Here is a 20,049-nt window from a genome sequence, read left to right as displayed (position 1 = left end):
GACGCATTCGAAAATCTGAAAAAGGGCGACCTTCACATTGTTCGAATCAGCGACGAGCAATCTTTTATTTTTTTTTTTTTTTCTTCCTTTTTCTTCTTTTTCCTTTCTTGTATTTTCTTTTTTTTTTCTTTCTTTTTTATTTTGCTTTCTTTTTTCCCGGCAGGAAGTCATAATTGAAAAAATAATATATTCCATAACGTGCCGCAACGCATGCAATATTAAATACTCCACGTATTTATTAAGGCATTTTAATTTTTCTTGTAATTGTATTTTATTATTTTCGACATTTGTCGTTTAATTATCATCCGGCTTCGTTTATCCGTTAATTGAGCTCTTTATATATATATATATATATATATAATTGGAAAGGTATAATCGAAATTGCGATTACAATGCAATTTTTATGGAATTCTTTCTTTTCTTTTTCTTTTTTTTTTTTTTTTTTAAATTCTTTTTAATTGTTCTTTATTTTTCTTTCTTTCTTTCCTTCTTTATTAAAATATTCTTACAATTTAAATAACGAAAGTGCAATGTCCGCGTACATTCTTCCTTTCTATAAGGGAAAAAATAATAAATATCTATAGATCTTTCTTTTTCCCATCAATACCTTTCTCTTGTTTCTTGAAAAAGATCGTAGAATATGATGATTATATATCTAATCAACATAATTATCTTTTTATAGATATTCTATTACTATTCTATGAAAAGATAAATATAGAGAGTTTCGAAATGACGATTATTGATTCGACATATCTCCGATGTTCGTATTCATTTAAATCTATTATGCAATGTATTCATTCCTTAAATAGTATTAACGCAAATGCACGCGTATTACAATTTGATCGATATAGCGTTACCGATTGAAAATAATTCAAATCGAATCGTAAATGTCCTACGTAAATCTTAAATTTATTCAGATTATTTTATATCTCGTTTTATTTGAAAATTACTTAAAAGATATATACCCATATATGTATATTCTATCATATGCATATAATTTAATATATATATATATATATATATATATGTGATTATTATTTAATATTATTTAAATTAAAAATAATCAAGATCGATCGAAGGAATAAAATCTATTTTACTTTCGGTCACGTTCGACTCTCAAATTCATAAATATGAAAAGCCGTTGAAAGTTCATATTGCGAGAGTAACCCTCTCGAATTGGGTGGCAATGATAATAGCCGTGGATCGCAAAAAATCCACGAAGATTTGCATTGTAAATCTCTTTTCATACTCGAGCACAACGAAGAGTTCGGAGGGGTAATAGTGGCCGATAGGGGTATATATAGTGGGTGTATAAAGCTCGGTAGGGAGGTGCCAGAGGGAGGGAATGGTATGGGGGATGGTATTACGATTCTCCAGCACGTAAAACGCTTTAAAAGTGGCTTTAAAGATCTCTTAGATATTTATTCGCTGAGTTTGCCACTTTTCTCAAGACTTATACGTGCGCGAATAACTGTTTTACATTCGCCGTTTGCTCTCTTTCGAATTTCGAAATATATATATATATATAATACTTTCTAATTCGTCGTAATAACGTTGAATATAGGAGGAAAAAAAAGTAATCATAATAACGATAATAATAATAATAATAATAATAATATTAATAATAATAATATTAATAATAATAATATTAATAATAAAAATAGAATACTGACGTAAAACTCGTGACATTTGAACGATGATTGCGCTTGCTTCCGTCATAAATAATATTATGCAATCGAGATGAGAGAGTCTCGACTTTTCTCTCTTTTATCGAGAAAAAGATAAAAAAGAAAAGAGAAGAAGAAGAAGAAGAAGCAACAGTAGTAATTAGAAAAAGAGACAGAGAGAGAGAGAGAGAGAGAGAGAGAGCGATAGTGAAAAGGTGAAGGAAGGAGAACGGTAGGAAGTTATAGACAGAGACAGAGACAGAGAGAGAGAGAGAGAGAAAGAGAGGGGGGAGAGAACAGACGTTGTCTCAGCGATTTACACATTTTCTTGAGACCTCGTAAAAGCTTGTTATGACGTCAAGTGTCATCTGTTAGAAAGAAGCCAAGGAGAACCGCATTTCTCGCGGTATCGCGCGCGCTAATGCGTTTATTAATCCTCGAAGGACGACGATACGACGGAGGAAGAAAGTATCACGAGGAATGCTACGAGGAATGCTCCTTTTCTCTCGTTATTTTTAACCTAAATACTGACATGCTCGAAGAAGAATATCGTTACGTTTTCATAATAATCGCCCTACTAAAGTGCCTTTTTCTTTTTTTATTTGTATATATGTACGTGTATATATATATATATATATATATATATATACATATTTTGTATTTAGCGCAATACTTTCTTATTTTTTATTCATTCATTCATTTATTTATTCATTTTCTTTTCTTTTTTCTTTTTTTTTTTTTTTTTTCCCTTTTTTTTATTGTTACAGAAGGTGGACCCCGAGTTGATATTTACGAAACAAGAGCGCATTGGTAAAGGTAGCTTCGGTGAGGTTTTCAAAGGTATCGATAATAGGACACAACAAGTCGTTGCCATTAAAATCATCGATCTCGAAGAAGCGGAGGATGAGATCGAGGATATTCAGCAGGAAATTATGGTCCTGTCGCAGTGCGACAGTCCATACGTTACCAAGTACTACGGGTCCTACCTCAAGGTAAGTTTCTTTTTCTTTTTCTTTTTCTATTCTTTCTTTTCTCTCTCTCTCTCTCTCTATTTCTCTTTCTTTCTCTCTCTCTCTCTCTCTCTCTCTCTCTCTCTCTCTCACTCTCTATTTTAAATGTTACCTGTTAGAAAATTGTAATTTATAAAAGAAATCTTCGAGATTTGTATGCTTGGTAAAAGAATAGACAAAAGAGAGAAAAAGAGAGAGAGAGCGAGGGAGAGAGAGAAAAAGAGAAAGAGAGAGAAAGAGAGAGGGAGAAAGTAATAATCGATTGATTATTATGTTTAATCGTGATTATTATGACGATTACAACGACGACGAAGGTTTTATTACGGAAGATTGTAATTTTTGTGGGTGTATCGCATGTAGCGTTAAATCGGCCTCGCCCTGTCGGCATGTACGAATTGAATAAAAAAAGAAAGAAAGAAAGAATAAAAGAAAGATAGACAGAAAAAAAAAAGAATTGGAAAATAAGAAAAAAAAGAAAAAAAAAAAATGTTTTACCTAACGAGAATGATTGGCCGATGGGCCCGTAACGTCCCATGATTTATCATTCGTCGAAAAATAGGAAGGGCTCGTCCGTTCGGTTTAACCATTGCTTCCGCAACGACAATGTTCGCGCGATGTCGACGCTTCCGCTTCCGTTCGAACTCCCCATCCCGTATTTCTCTTTATTTCTTTTTTTTTTTGTTTGTTTGTTTGTTTGTTTGTTTTTTTTTTCCTTTCTTTCTTTTTTGTTCCTCTATCTTCCCTCCACTCCACTACCCTCCCCACCTCTACTATCCTATTCCTCTCCTCTCCTCTTCTTTCCTCTTCGACCATGAAAACTTTCCAATATTCCTATGGAAACTAGAATTCTTTTATTCAACAACATCCCCGTTTTATATACACCGAGACTTTCTAATTCGCTTTGAATGTTCGATCGAAGAAAAAATATTTCACGTGTTTATTAATCCAACGTATTTTAGAAGCACATAGGGAACGATTTAGATTTTCATGAAAATAACAGTCAGTTGTGTAAGAAGTATAATCAGTATAATTGGTATAATAATAATAGGTTATTAATGCCAATTTTTTAATATAACGGGTAAGACTTTATTCCAGGAATATCCGTGAGATCGTTGATCGATGATGATCTTGATCTAAGTTCCCATCTTAATTGTTATACATTAAGATTTTCTTTCTTTCTCTCTCTCTCTCTCTCTTTTCTTTTTTTTTTTCTTTTTTTTCTTTCTTTTTTATTTTTCTTTTTTTTTTTACTCCAATTATTACACGTACATTCACTTCGTATGTCTTACTTCTGTAATAAATTTCATACAATACGCGTTTTCTTGAGTTATAATCGTGTAAAATTACATCACAGTCTTTGATACTATGATAAGCACGATTTTCTTACGTCGTATATATTATTATTAGAATTAATATCGACTGTATATCAAGTTTTCGCTCGCTTAGATACTCTTTCATTAAAGATTTAACCATATACGATTTATCGATCGTTTTCTATTTAGAAAGAGAGAAATAGAAAGAGAGAGAGAGAGAGGGAGAGAGAGAGAGAAAGAGTCATTAAATGTCTGCATGTACGTTAATAACGAGCTCGTCGTTCTAACTTTCATAAAGTTGTTTTTCTAACTTCTATTCCCATATTTCGATTGGATATATCTCTATGGAGAAAAGAACGATCTAATGATATTTAATGATCGTTTTATGCACGGTTATCAAAGAAAAAGTCGTTTTCAATGAAACGATCAACGACGACGACGACGAGAAATACATTCTTCGATATTATTTCATTCTCATCTAAATGATTATACGCATTCTTCGTTCATTTTTTTTTTTTTTTTTTTCTCTTTTATATCGCATTTTTCGATACTCTTCTTAAGTAGAACTTATAATCTTCTCTTTTGTTTTATTATTTTTGCGTGTCTTTTTAATTTTCTTTCTTTCTTTAGTTTTCTTCTTTTTTCTTCTTCTTTAGAAAAAGAATATTTTCAAGAAAATGAAAATAATCGAAGAGTAACGAGGGATGGGGGGTGGGGATACTCGTACGAATGTTTACGAGCCTGATGACATACAGTCGTACATAACGGGTACATCGTGGATACCTCTTACTTCTTTCGTAGGTGTATATATATATATATATATATATATATACACCTATGTATATATATATATATATATATACTGCCTTCAGAGTGAGTAGTCTGTCTCTCTGTTATTAAGCCGAAGAAGTCTCTGCGAACAACAGTTATCAGTCAGAGTGCAAAAGCACTTTGCCGTTTCTCGATTCAGCCTCTATTATACCGAGCTTTCTTACATTTCCTTCAAACATATTTTCCCTTCTTTTCATCATGTCTTATAGCACCTTGTGTATTATATCCTCTCTCTCTCTCTCTCTCTTTCTCTTTCTCTTTAGATATTTTTTAAAAGGTATCTTCGTTTTTCTTTTTTTTTTCTTTTTTGTCAATTTTTACCAAAGCAATCTCGAGTAAAAAATTACTTTACGAATATCTTTTGCCAATAGTCTGACACTTTAAAGACACATTTTATTGTTGATCGTGTCAGTTGTTTTTTCTTTTTCTTTTTTCTTTTCCTTTTATTTATTCTTTCCTACGTACGTAAAAAGTGCAAGACATCTCGTCGTACATTTTGCAAATTTACAGAAAGTATAGAAAAAAAAAAAAAAAAAAAAAAAAGAGAGAGAGAGAAAAAAAAAGCAAAACAGAAATTATATTCCGTAATGCATCAGTAATGCATCATATATCAACTTTATATCATATGATATAAATAATACATTTTTATCCGAATTTAATGAAATCGACGATTACGTTAATTGTAATTATTTCCAATCGTTTGATTATGAACGAACATTTTGAAATCTTTTCTCATTGATAAATATATATCTAAGAGGATTTAAAAATCTTTGCCGACGTTAAAACGTAGGAAGTGGAATTTAGGAAAGCGTTGGCAAACTCGAGAAATGGCAAACGGTAATCAGAATTTCTTTTTCCTTCTCCTTACCAAGAGATCGAACAGTCATCGTACAATACTTTGACGACACTCCTTGGTATTTCTCAATCCGGATTCAAAAGAGAAGAAGAGGACGATGACGGTGACGATGACGATGACGATGACGATGATGAAGAGGCGTTTCTTCGTGACTTCGTCTCTTTTGTCTCTTTGTATATTTTTCTTGCATTTTTCTTTCTCTCTTCTTTTCTTTTCCTTTTATATTTATTTCTTTTTTTCCTCTTCCTCTGCTTCTTCTTCTTCTTCTTCTTCTTCTTCTTCTTATTATTATTATTATTATTATTATTATTATTATTATTATTATTATGTCTAGAACGAAAGAATACAGGTAAATTAGTTAATCGAATTTAGTCATAGCTAAAGGGATGATTTGATCGTGATCGAGGCCGTAAGGGATGAGGATGGTAAGAGATTTTGAAAAGGATCGATCATGATTACGACGTAGAAAATCATGGGATCGCGTTTATAATAATTCTTTTCGTCTAACTCTTCTTCATTCGATCATTTATTTTTCATTCGATTCATTCTTCTCCGTCGTTGAAATTAATCAGAATGAAATATACGTTTAATGAAATACGTTCTGTGGATATTACTTTCACTGACATGATGAGTTGGGCGCCGATTGTTGCTGGGGTTGGGGATTGGTCGGTCGGTCGACTCCATTTTGAAGTTTCTCGTACGTTGTCCTTTCCTCTTCATTACGTTCACTTCATTGTTCTTTGTAACAAAGGGTGATTTCTTTCTCTCTCTCTCTCTCTCTCTCTCTCTCTCTCTCTCTTTTGTGTACTATCTCTATTTTTGTCTCTCCCTTGGAAAGAAAATACGCTTGGCGGAGAATTTTGTTAATCGAACGAGTCTCTAATTGAAAAGAGAAAGAAAAAGAGATAGAGAGAGAGAGAGAAAGAGAGAAAAGAGACAGAGAGAGAGAGAGAGAGAGAGAGAGAGAGAAAGAGAGAGAAGGTACGTATTAACTACATGATGGTTTCTTCTTAAGCGACGACGTCCCGATAAACGTTTGCTCTATTCGTCTCTTATTCTTTTTTTTTTTTTTTTTAGATATGATGAAATGACGGTATTTTAATCCGTCACGTTTTCTCGACCGTAATATAGATGATAAATCATAATAATTTGTTGAGTCAGTCGATGAGAGAAAGAGAAACAGAGACAAAGAAAGAAAGAGAGAAAATAGGGAATAACATTCTTAACATTTCTCTCGAATCGAATGAATTTAATTGAAATTTCATTTCTCTCTCTCTCTCTCTCTCTCTCTCTCTCTTTCTCTCTCTCTCTTTCTTTCTTTCTCTCTCTCTTTCTCTCTCTGTCCAACCCCAACGTAAATGCTCATTCGGATATTTATTATTATTATTATTACTATTATTATTATTATTATTATTATTATTATTATTATTATTATTGTATTTATTTAATTCAATCGTCATTTTTAATTGGACTTATACGGCGAATGAGGGAATTGGCAGAGAATGATGCGTGAATGTAATTGTTCTTTTTTATTCTGATCGTATGGACGGACGTTCGAATTGGAGAGGAATAATCCAATTGACTCTCCTTTTTTTTTTCTTTCTTTCTTTCCTTTTTTTCTCTTTTTTTTTTTTTTTATAAGAAGAAAAAAAATGATAAAGAAGAACTTTTAACTCCGAAGAGAGAGAGAGAGAGAGACAGAGAGAAGTGCCAACCCGTCAGCTATCGATGCCATTTCGGATTCGGCAAAGCGCATTAAAAGATTAAAAACGTTCCATACGTATGAGAGAGAGAGAGAGAGAGAGAGAGAGGGAGCGGGAAGATGAAAATGGCGAGAGAGTTCGTAGACCTTTTTAAGTGTCCTCCTCCTCCTCCTCCTCCTCCTTCTCCTCCTCCTCCTTCTTCTCCACCACCTCCATCATCTATATCTCCTCCACCTTGTTCCATCTTTTCGCGTCGATTTCGTGGTGTGCGTCAGGGTGGAATAACTCGAAGCGCGAGAAAGAGGGGTGTTTGAGATGTCCAGTTTCGTATTCGTCTACCCTCCCGTTTTAGAAAAGAGAAAAGAAGGGAAGAAAGGAAGAAAGAACGAAAAAGAAAATGAGAGAAAAAAAAGAAAGGAGAAGAACTTAAATAAAAGAGAAAAAGAGCATTCAGGAGCTTCTTTATATAGGGTGAGTCATCTAATTCCTTACGAGTCAGCACAGTCGGATGACTGGCAAAGAATGTATCGACAAAATTCTTTTAATATACAAAGTGTATGAAAATGTATTTTCTTTTTTTTTTTTTTTTTCTTTTGTTTTTTTCTCTTTTAATTCAATTTAATTTTTCTTCTTTCCTTTTGGAATAATACACTCGTCTTTATTGATTAAAAAGTAAATTGACGAACTCGGAACGGGTTAAGATATCTCACCCTGTATAGTTTGCTAGCAAGAGCGATATTATTAGTCAGCCAATTTCCTAATGACTCGGACCTCGCATTCGAGGAGGTCCAAGAATAGATTTTGCTCCTGGTCTGTGTCGATGTATGTATGTATCTATCTATGTATGTATGTATGTATGTATGTATGTATGTATGTATGTATGTATGTATGTATGTATGTGTGTGTCTAGGTGCAACTATCATTTTTATTTTTCTTTCAGCTTATCACCTTCTTCTTTTCGCACTTCCTCATAGCGTTTACGCTCGATCGAACGCTTTCACTCTTGCCAAACATTACGATCGGTACACCTTACAAACTATATTACTCTCGTGTTCAATGATATATTATAAATGATATTTTTCTTGGATCTATTTCAAGATATTTCAATATCCTTTCCCTTAAATCGATAGAGAAGTAAAAGGTGCCATTAATCTAAAATTAGCTATTTACGGATTTAATTATTACGACAATCTCATCAACGTAATACCATACTAAATTAATCATCTTCATAATTATTATTTTCGAATAATTAAACGTTCAATACAGATTACAGAGTTTAAATACAGAGTTTAAATACTTCTTTTCAGTTTGAGATTATAATCAGATTAATTTTATGAAATCGATAATTGTTAAATTAGAGATGCGTAAATCGAACTGTTCGATGAATAGAATAGGGGGTTCCTTTCCCGAGTAAAAAAGATTAAGAAAAATAAAAAAAGAAATTAAGAGAAAAAAAAGAAAAGAAGAAGGAAAAGGATACTTCATTCCTCATTTAAATAGTACGTCATAAATAAGAAATAAACAAAAATATGCATCGATCCGATTGAATCCGAATGATGAAGATGTATCGTCAGGAAGAAGTATCGTCATGAGAACAACAAATCGAACTTTGTCTTTTTTCCTTTTTTCTTTTTTCTTTCCCCCCCCCCCCTCTATCTCTCTGTCTCTCTCCCCCACCACCTTTCCGTTCAATTTGAAAACCATTTGGATTTATCGATAGGACCCATCGATATTTAATTTAGAGTTTCAACGGTACCAAGTTGTATTTTTGCCGATGGTTTTGGTGATCCGCGAATGGATTAAAAAAGAAAAATAAAAAAAAAAAAAATAGAAAAAAAAATAGAGAAAAAATAGAGAAATACCACCAGGGGGAAAAAAAAAAAAGGAAAACAGAGGGAGGAGTGAAAAGTAGGATGAGACTTGAAGAAGAGAGAGAGAGAGAGAGAGAGAGAATGAGATACGCATGTACCTAGAAGCGTACAAACACGTACGGCTTTGAAACGAACCTTTGAAATAACGTAGAGCCAAGATTAATTCCGTCGCGTCGTCCATCACTGCCAACGGCACTCCTGCCATTTTGCGAAACGGACGAACAAAAGGACGTGGCTTCGTCCACGAGAAAAACAAAATCAGCGCATCATTAATCATCCGGTCGTTGAACGGTTTTGTCTCTTCTGTTCTTTTTTTTTTCTTTTTTTTTTTTTTTTTTTTTTTTTCTGTTTAGTTTCCTTCCCCTTTCTGTCTCCTCTCTCTTTCTGACTCTCTTTCTCTTTCTCTTTCTCTCCGTCGACCATCTGCTTTTTGACATCTCTTTCCCCTCAAACCCCACCATCCCCCATCCAGCCCAGTGCAACGTGGAGTCATTTCTTCTAAAAGAGAGATCTGTCTCTGCGTAAGAGAAAGGAAAAAGGGGGAAAAGAAAAAAACAGAAAGAAATTAAGGAAGGAAAATAATGCACTTCAATCTGTTGAAATTCAGTAAAGAAAATTGTGTAATGATACTAGGGAAAGGGGGGGGGGCGGGGGGCGGGGTGGGGGATAAAAAAAGAGACGGTGGGATTTGACCGTCAATCAAGTTAGGATAGAAAATATTGCTTGGTATTCTAATCGCGGATAATTTTCATGAATTATTTATTTTTTTGCTTGTCTTTCTTTCTTTTCAAATATAAATATATTTCTAACCGTAAACGTGTCATTTCAAAGCATTATATACAGTAGGTAGATAGGTAGGTAGGTAGGTAGGTAGGTAGGTAGGTAGGTAGGTAAAGTTAGGTAAGGTAAGGTACATATCAGTAGTAAGAAGAGAAACATGATTTGCGGTTTCGCCGAGGTTTCTGATCTTACCAGTGCGTTCCGTGTCTCAACAACCTTTCCCTTTACCTCTTCTCCTACGTCCTATAATCCTTGAGGGAACGGAGGGGTGCATGAACCAACTGGAAGCGGTCTTTCCTTCTCGGAGAGGAAGAGTGGATATTCGAGATGTGGTTCAACGAACTCTTGTAAGTTAGCTAGCTAGCTAGCTAGCTAAGAAGTTAGCTGGTTAGCTGGCTAAAGTTGACGACATAGACGTCCTCCTCATCGTTGTTGTCGTCGTCGTCGTCGTCGTCGTCGTCGTCGTCGTCGTCGTCGTCGTCGTCGTCGTCGTCGTCGTCGTAAACGTCATCGTAGATGACGGGAACACCTACATCGCAATAGAATTAAATGGAATGGAATAAACTATGAGAATGTACACAACCGGCGTACAATACTTTAAAATCTAAAATTCCTTCTACTTACCATGATCCGTATGATAGATGATGCCATTTTATGAACGAATGTAACGTCTACTTACTTCCTAGTCGTTACCGATCTTGAATGCACTTTACGTCGTCGTCCTTTTCGTCGTCCGAGGATTCGTCACTTAAATGTAGGATTTACCAAAAGGATTTGTATCTTTTCGTAAAAGTTAGAGAGAGAGAGAAAGAAAGAAAGAAGAATTTCTATGATACGTGGCTGACATTCTCAACGACGACGAGTACATACATACATACATACATACATATATACATACATATATATATATGTATATAGTCTCGTCAAACGTTTTTATCGCTTAGAATCGTTTTAGAAGGATTTTTTGTTCCTTTGTTATTTTCAATCTAACGATATTGCTTTTCTATCGCCATTAAGGTTTAGTCTAAATCATGATAACCTATCACGCCCACGTACATCGAATAAATCTGTTATCTATATATTTGTATGTGTATGTATGTGTGTGTATATATATATTTATATATATATATATATATATATATATATATATAAATGTTCAGTGATCAAAGTGCGAAGATCCTCGAGTATCCTTGTACGGACCAGTGACTCGATCCGATCGATTATTAACGAGCGATAATTCATCGACGATATCATCATCGTTGTATAGAGTTCGTCTATAGTATGTATCATCCCTATATAGAGATAAGATTTATCAGATAATCCGTAAGACTTGGCCGTTCTCTTGTTTGTTACACCCTGTCTGTAATCTTCTCGTTGTCGACAAGGACGAAGGTATATACCGATTGGTCATCGATGTCAGATATAATTATAAAAGTGTAACGTCCCGTAAAACATTGGAATACGAGGTGTTAAAGCGTCGAATCTTCATCGTCGTCGAGTATTATCGCATGTTTATCGCATCGAAAAACATTAGAGAGAAAAAGGGAGAGAGAGAGAAAGGTAGGGAAAGAGAAAAAAAAATAAAAAAAGGTTTAGGTCGATCGCTCGAGTTATGGCACCCTTTTTAAAGAAAATTAACGTAGGTTCGAACAAAAAAAAAAACTTTTTTTTTTTTTTTTTATTATTATTTTTCTTATCCTCCGCTCGAACGAAATCTATCGATCGAGAATTATCGCGAGGAATTAAGGAAAAAGAAAAAAGAAGAAAAAAAGTATAGTAAAAAAAAAAAAAAATAATAATAAATTAAAAGAGAAAAACACGTTCGTTTAGCTCGTTCTTTCAAATGTTTTTTGTCTTTTCTTTTTTTTTTCTTCTTTTTTATCCTTCTTTTTTTATTTTTCAATTTTAACTTTTTGAAACATTTTACGTAAAATCGAGATAATTTCTTTGAACGAGATTTCGCTCGACAATGTGCAATACGACATATTCGAAGGAAGGTCAGGTCGAAAATAAACTTTCAAATACGAACGTTTTACCGGTAATTGACGTTAACGTACGAAAGCATTTCTCTTGTTAAATTTTTAATGTGAGATCTGCGAGAAGTGATAACTATGGTCATACGTCAAAAGTTACGTCCATATGTTATACGTCCGAAAGGAATGATGATCAATTTTGTAAAAGATTTTCCTTAATTAGTTCTTGGATAATTCATCGGAGGATACGACGCTTAAAGATTATCGTATATTAGATATAATATATACGAACTTAATGACTTCAGTCTAATGATCGATCTATCTTCATAATTGAATAGATACGCGATGATAAATATTTGAACACCGCGTTATATTGTTCGTTAGTAAACAAAATTTCTTGAAAAATACGATGTACAATTGGAAAGAAAAAAAAAAAAAAATACAAAAAGAGAGAGAGAGAGAGAGAGAGAAAGAGAGAAAAAAGGAATGTTAAGAAACACGTTCGATTTTTATTAAAGTATGATTTAATACTTAAAGAGTTAGAATGTTGAAAGGATTTCCACGAAAAATCACGTTTTCTCAATTTGACGAATTATTTCCTTTTTTCAGGGTACGAAACTATGGATTATCATGGAGTACTTGGGTGGCGGTTCGGCTCTCGACTTGATGAAGGCCGGCAGCTTCGAAGAAATGCACATTGCGGTAATATTGCGGGAGGTACTAAAAGGACTGGATTATCTTCACAGCGAACGTAAGCTTCATCGTGATATAAAAGGTGAATATATTTTTCGTCTGAGATAAGTATAGTAAATTCGTGCACTATCCCCCCATCGCCCGTTATATTTATTACCTATTCGCGAAAAAGACTTTCTCAGTATTTTCATAGTATTAGGAGAAGAGAAAAAGAAGATAAGAGGAGTAGAAAGAGAGAGAGAGAGAGAGAGAGAGAGAGAAATGGAAGGGTGAAGAGAGAAAGAAAAATCGTTCTTTTACTTCTTCTTTTTCTTCTTCTTCTTCTTCTTCTTCTTCTTTTGAAATATTTACGTATCAATATATATACAAAGTTTAATCCGAATTTTAGCGGCGAACGTTTTGCTGAGCGAAATGGGCGACGTCAAATTGGCGGATTTTGGTGTTGCTGGCCAACTTACTAATACTACGAGCAAACGTAACACCTTCGTTGGTACTCCTTTTTGGATGGCACCAGAAGTTATCAAGCAATCTGCTTATGATTCTAAAGTAAGTTAATCGTGATTATATACATATATCACTATATCTGTTTATATATGTATATATATATATATATATATTATTCTTTTTTTTTTCTTTTCTTTTCTTTTTTCTTCAACATTCAATGACGAACTCATTGAATTTCTTTGCGATCGTATTCTATCGATCTTACGCAAAACTATAGCGTTTAAAAACTCGTCCCGTTATTTCCACGAAAGACAGCGAATTACCGTCGCTTTGTCGTTAACGCTTCGTTAACACCTCGAAGAGGCAACATCGGACAAGAATAGTAAAGAGAAGCTTTTCTTTCTTCCTCGCAGGCTGACATTTGGTCCCTCGGCATTACGGCGATCGAACTGGCGAAAGGAGAGCCTCCTAACAGCGAGCTACATCCCATGAGGGTCCTTTTCCTCATACCTAAGAACAATCCACCACAGTTAACTGGGAATTACACGAAACAGTTCAAAGAGTTCGTCGAGGCGTGCTTAAATAAGGATCCCGAGAACGTAAGTTCGTCTTCTTCATTGTCCTATAAGGTCTGTCTCGTGTGCGTGCACATTTTCGTTCAACAAAAAACGTGGTTAAACTTGAAAATTAATTTTAAAAGTTTTCGAGTAAATTTCAATAAAATTTATGAGATAAAATCTTTACGATGTTTATATATATATATATATTAAAAAGAAAAAAAAAAGAAGGAAAAGAAGCGATTTCCCCCAAAGAAGACGAGGACTTTTTTTTTCAACAAAAATGTCTACATTTGATAAAAATAAAAATTAGACTGAAGATTTTTTTAATCGCGAAAATTTTCTTGAAACTCCGTACACATTTTTTATTTATTTATTTCTTTTTTTTTTTTTCCTTTTTAACTATAAAATGTTATCACTACTTTCGTTTGAAGTTACTTTTAAAGAGTAAACTGAAAAATGTGAAAAGAATAAAAGAGAAAGAAAGATTCGATTGTAAATAGAAAAAAAAAAAAAAAAGGAAAAAAAAATAAATAGATAAATACAAAATAAAAAAGAAAAAAAAGAAAATAATAAAGAGAAAAAAGAGTGGATTCTTGAGGGTTAAAGGATCATCGTTCGAAACGAAATTAAAGCGAACGTAGATCGAACGAAAAGAAAAAGGGACGTAGATTCAATTTTTTCTCTTGAAATTGGTCTACTCGAAACTAACGTAATTTCATTTACGAGCAACAAACTTATAATACTACGATTTCGTCCTTTTAACAATTTTCCTCAAAGACGTTTAATCTTTTTCTTTCCCATCCTCCCCTCTCTACCCCCTCTCCCACCCTTCCTCACCCTGATGTTATAACATTGTCATAATTTTTTATTTATATTTTATGACATACCATGAAGCCATTAATATTCGATTCGTTAACACGTGTTATAATAATTACATTGATTCTCATTGAATCTATCGAAGAAATTTATGATATATCTCGTTAATAATTCGTTATCTGTGAGCTTTCATTTGATCATTGTATCCTTACCTTATATAGAGGCCAACGGCGAAAGAGCTTTTAAAGTTCCAATTCATAAGGAAGGCAAAGAAGAACTCGTACTTGATCGACCTGATCGACAGGTACAAGAAGTGGAAGTCACAACGAAGCGAGGAGTCCGAGACGGAGAGCGAGAATTCAGACTCGTGAGTAACAACGATTGTTACATATAAACGTGTCGCGTATGAAGTACGAGAGATATTAAGATAATAATCGCAGATTGATCTATTAAGATCTATTTAAATTGGGGATTTTTTTTTCTTTTTTTTTTTTTTTTTTTTTCTTGTATTCGTAAGAATAAATCTTATCGTGATTGATTTTTCTTTTCTTTCTTTCTTTCTTTTCTTTTTTGTTTTTTTTTTTTTTCTATCTAACGTTCATTTCAAATTAATGAATTGTTACGTATATATAGATTTATCGATCAGATTGAAAATCTTTCATTTTGTACTATTGTAGGGAGGAATCAAAGCAAGATAGCGACATGGACGAGCCATGGATAATGACGGTGAAGGGTCCACATGGAGTTAAAGGATCCGTAGTACCTATGTTGCCACTGGACGAGCAACCTACCTCGTTGACCGTGACTCACACACTGAATCATAGGTCCTCGAACCATAATCAACAAACGAAACCGCATGCGAATGGAGCCTCGCGATCGCCACCTAAGGAATCAACGTTGAATCATTACAGAAGTGATTCCAGAGATTCCCTACGTGACGGACAAAGCAAGCACACAACACCGGTAAGAGAATATGCAATTGGTTGCTGTATTATGATCGCGGTTGGATCGTCTCAGAGAGAAAAAAGAAAGGAAACGAAATAAACTAAAAAAAAAAAAATATATATATATATATCCTTTCTGTATCTCCTTGAGCTTTCAATTTTTTTTTCATTGTCACCAAAGTTTCATTCGTTTTTTAACAATTTGTCATACAAATCAGAGCTACGTGCAAATAACGATATAAACCGTTACAAAATATTTTTATAATAATATAATATAATATGATAAATATTATATATTATATTATATTATATTTTATTAATATCAATATTATTATTATTTTCAGTTGAGACCTCACGAAGCTGCACCACCACCACCGATCGACACGCGAGAGAAAAGAGACGAGCGAGATTTTCGCGATTCCAGCAGAGAATCAACTCTGAGGGAGCCAAAGGAATTACGTGATAGCAGGGAAAGGGATAGGGATGGTAGAGACAGGGAACGGGATAGGGAAGGTAGAGAAAGGGGGGATGCTGTTACGAGAGATAAAAGAAACAGTAAACCGGACGTACCAGTGGTACCAATGGTCGACCATAGATCTACCGAGGACAAGCAACAGCGACCAAGGAGTTCACAAGAACTTAAACATCCACGAAGCGCTGCCCTATCGGCCGTCGTCTTGCCCCTTCTATCAGAGGTAAATTCTTTTTCTTGTTTTTTTTCTTTTTTCTTTTTTTTTTTCTCTTTCTTTTTTTTATTTTCTTCTTTCCTCCCTCTCTCTCTTTCTCTTCTCTTCTCTTTTTCTCTAGTAAAAAAATATTTACTATATAAATAACTATATAATCAAAATGAAGCAGCAAATAACGTTTTTTCTTTTTCTGTTTTCCTTTCTTTCTTCATCCCCTCTCCCCCCTACCTTCTCTCTTTCTCTCTCTCTCTCTCTCTCTCTCTCTCTCTCTCTCTCTCTCTCTCTCTCTCTCTCTCTCTATCTATCTTTCTTTCTTCGCAAATGATCAAGCTCCAACGAAAGCACCAGTATTCCGCGCGAGACAATAACGGCGAAGGTGGAAGTGGCGTTGGAAAAAATGGTGGCGCGATAGAAGAACTACGTGGTGCCTTTGAAATGGCTGAACGTACGTCTCCAGGAATGACCGAAGCTCTTATCAGGGAACTTCTTAAATCATTGCTTCCGGCCAATCACTCGGAGGGTCGTCTATCCATGCTAATGGAGAAAGTTATATTGAGGTAATTTTCGATAAAAATTTTCGATTAAAAAAAAATAAAAAAATAAAAAAGAATTATCTCTTATTATCATCGAACGATCGTCTATCTCTTTTTGATTATATTCAATAATTTTTTTTTTTTATCATTATTATTATTATTATTATTATTATTATTATTATTATTATTATTATTATTATTATTTGTTTTGTTTTTTAGGGATACGTAGGGACGCGAGAGGTCGAAGGTTCGCAAGAGATTGTGGTCCGAAAATGTCCTGACATTATAATCGTTCGTTACTTCTCTATTATCAAGCTTATTTATCACTCCGAGCCAGCTCATCGTTAAAACGCCATTTCCGAACTTGAAGAAAAGCTATAGCAGAAACGAGGATCGTCGTGATTAATATACGAGTATGCGTTTACATCTTTTTAAATAACTTTAATGGCCGAATTACAACGAAATCTATCGAACCTTTATCCAAACGAATTAATCTAAAGAAGAAAAAAAACAAAAAAAAAACAAAAACAAAAACAAAAAAAAGAATAATAAAAGAAGATAAAAAAGTAGGAAAGAAAAAAGGAAAAAAAAGAGAGGAAGAGAAAAGAATTACCACGAGGTTTTTCATCTATTTTCAACGTTAACACTTTTCAATATTTCTAATCTAATGGGTCCCTTTTATATATATATATATAAATATAAAAGGGAAATACCCTGTTGCCTAGAATTCTTCGAAATAAGTTCCTATTCGTGTAATTACGAATTCTCGTTTGCTGAGAGAAAAGGGGAAAAAAAGAAAAAAAAAAAAAGAAAGAAAGAAAGAAAGAAAGAGAACGAGAAAAACACTTCGTTTAGGAATTTTTTTTCAAATGCATAATGTATGTGAACCTTTTAGATAAATTATTTTCTATATTAGATAAAACGCTTACGAGTGTGGTTGCTATTCTCATGAAAAACTCCTAACAACCGAGTCCCTCGTGTCCAATAAAATAATAAAATCTGCCTTTTTACTTTCCTAAGTGTATTACATATTGCATATTTTAAAACGCAAAACGTTTATTACGACGATCGATGAAATCCCGAGATCCCTATATGCGAAATAAGACGTTTAAGTAGAGATATATAAAATACGTATCTTAAATAATATATATCTTTTTACGACTTTCTTCATGTTCGGCTCGAATAAAAATTTACATACGACGATAGCACAGCGTGAATAATATTAAAGAACTATAATGCAGGCTCGGTCAAAATGTCCAATGGAGATAGAAATCGAAGAGAAATTCGTTGATCGCGGATCTTGCCTCTGTAATAATAACGCATTCGAAACGTGCACGAGCAAGGTTTAGTATATTACAAAAGAGGGGGGTGGGGTTATAAAAAGAAAAAGGAAAAAAAGAAGAAAGAAAATAAAAAAGAGCGAAGAAAAAAAAAATAATAATAAACAAGCAAACAAACAAAGAAAATACAAGCTACTTTTGCGTACTATGAGTGGGAAAAAAAAAGTATTCTTCGCAATGCGTCGTTATCGAATACTTTTTTCTTCTTTTTTTTCTTTTTTTTTTTTTTTTTGTTTTCGTTGAACTTTTAAGCAAAAGAACAATGCTGCGCTTCTCGGATAAAAATGGATCATCCGTACTACATTTTGTTTTTCCTCCCGTCCGGATTAAATTATTTAATTCGGAATAGTTCATATTATATCGAAGATAACGATTTCTTCGATATTAGGCCAATCGAATCATCAACGGATGAATGAAAAATGTTCATCCGGTTGTTATAAATTCGCCTTCCTATCGCTTACTCTGCTAGTGCATGTTTCGGATTCTTTCTTAAGGCAGAGAGATTTAAAAGATTAACTCTGGTAACTTCTCTACTAGAGAACCATTGTAAATATGTATGTAGTACAATAAGATAGTCTTCTTGTTCTTGATCGACCTTTTTGCGTATTGACTCGCTCGGTGGTTCCTTTCTTCGATGATATTCCTCTGATGTCTATTGAAAGGAAAAAGAAAAAAAGAAAAAGAAAAAGAAAAAAAAAAAAAAGAGAAAAAAAAGAGTAAAAGAAAGAAATAAGAAACAAAAAAAAAAACAAAAATATACGAATCGTTTTACAAATGTTTCGAATATCTTAGCTTTCTGTCATTTGTTCCTTCGAATAGTTTATAGAAGAAGAAGAAAAAGGAAGTAATAAAAAAAAAAAAAAAATAAATAAATAAATAAATAAAAGTAAAAAAATTCTTCTCTTAAAACGCGATATAATAATATCTCGGACTGTGGGAATGTCTCGATTCAATTTTGAGCGGCGAGACGAGGAGATATCTGCAAAATGTCGATTCTTAATCCACGTTGTTTGTAAACACTAATGTATTTTATAAAATATATAATATAGAAAAAATTCCTCGTAAGAGAATGGATTGAGAGAGAGTGAGAGAGAGAGAGAGAGAGAGAGAGAGGGTGGGTGATGAAGAGAAATACAAAAAAAAAATATCTACAGGAAATAAAGAACGAGAGCGAAAGGGAGCGTGGCAGGGGCGAGAGGGAGAGAGAGAGAGAGAGAGAGAGAGAGAGAGAGAGAGAAAAGGAATAAAAGCAAAAAATTAGAAGATTAAAAGATATGAAAAGATTAAATGCAACGACGTAAAGCTCTCTTTCGCTTTAGTCAAAAATGCAATATCGCGAAATTGTATCGCACGAAGAAAGATCGCGAAGGAAGGTGTGAGAGGAGATTGATAGAGTGAGAGAGAAAGATTGCGAAAGAAAAAGAAAAAGAAAAAAAGAAAAGAAAAGAGAGATATCGAAGGGAAAATTAAAATGATATAACATACGTAAATAAATCTAATATACGAATAAATAATTTAACGAAATAAAAATAACAGATATAGCGTTTAATCAGTAGAGAAAAAAAGAGAGAGAGAGAGTGAGAGTGAGAGAGGAGAAAGAGAAAGAAAGGGAGAAAAAGAAGCAGAATTGAAAGCCAAACGGGTGCATCTATCTGTCTTATCAATTTCCAAAGTACCGGGCGTTTGTCGTTAAATTAATATTTAACAGCGCCAACAGGGTGTTCAAAAAACTTGAGAGCAAAACATAAAAAAAAGAAAAAAAAGCAATTCTTAAGATGATTATTATTATCATTATTATTATTATTATTATTATTATTATTATTATTATTATTATTATTATTATTATTACTATTACTATTATTATTATTATTATTATTATTATTATTATTATTATTATTATTATTATTATTATTATTATTAACATTATTATTATTATTATTATTATTATTATTATTATTATTATTATTATTATTAACGTTTTCAGATATAAATGACAACAGAACAAGATATAAATGAAATATAACAATAA

The 20,049-nt window shown here is 33.3% G+C and overlaps 1 protein-coding gene across 7 annotated transcripts in view; it reads left to right on the top strand.

Annotated features, from left to right (window-relative positions):
- The window catches only part of LOC124422102 (serine/threonine-protein kinase 26), a 104,589-nt gene extending 85,225 nt beyond the window's left edge, over positions 1 to 19,364 (top strand). For all 7 annotated transcript variants that reach the window (XM_046958102.1, XM_046958103.1, XM_046958098.1 and 4 more), the window contains 9 exons: positions 2,435 to 2,659; positions 12,614 to 12,779; positions 13,086 to 13,243; positions 13,555 to 13,740; positions 14,739 to 14,884; positions 15,195 to 15,480; positions 15,806 to 16,156; positions 16,478 to 16,704; positions 16,900 to 19,364. In XM_046958102.1, coding sequence (XP_046814058.1) covers positions 2,435 to 2,659; positions 12,614 to 12,779; positions 13,086 to 13,243; positions 13,555 to 13,740; positions 14,739 to 14,884; positions 15,195 to 15,480; positions 15,806 to 16,156; positions 16,478 to 16,704; positions 16,900 to 16,909 — 1,755 coding nt within the window. In that variant the 3' untranslated portion in view covers positions 16,910 to 19,364. The remainder of the gene's footprint in view (positions 1 to 2,434; positions 2,660 to 12,613; positions 12,780 to 13,085; positions 13,244 to 13,554; positions 13,741 to 14,738; positions 14,885 to 15,194; positions 15,481 to 15,805; positions 16,157 to 16,477; positions 16,705 to 16,899) is intronic.
- The last annotated feature ends 685 nt before the right edge of the window (positions 19,365 to 20,049 follow it).

The sequence above is a fragment of the Vespa crabro genome, chromosome 2 (genome assembly GCF_910589235.1).
Source record: "Vespa crabro chromosome 2, iyVesCrab1.2, whole genome shotgun sequence".
NCBI classification, from domain to species: Eukaryota; Metazoa; Arthropoda; class Insecta; order Hymenoptera; family Vespidae; genus Vespa; species Vespa crabro.
Note: the sequence above shows the minus strand (reverse complement) of the source record. Positions and strands in the feature narration are given on the sequence as shown.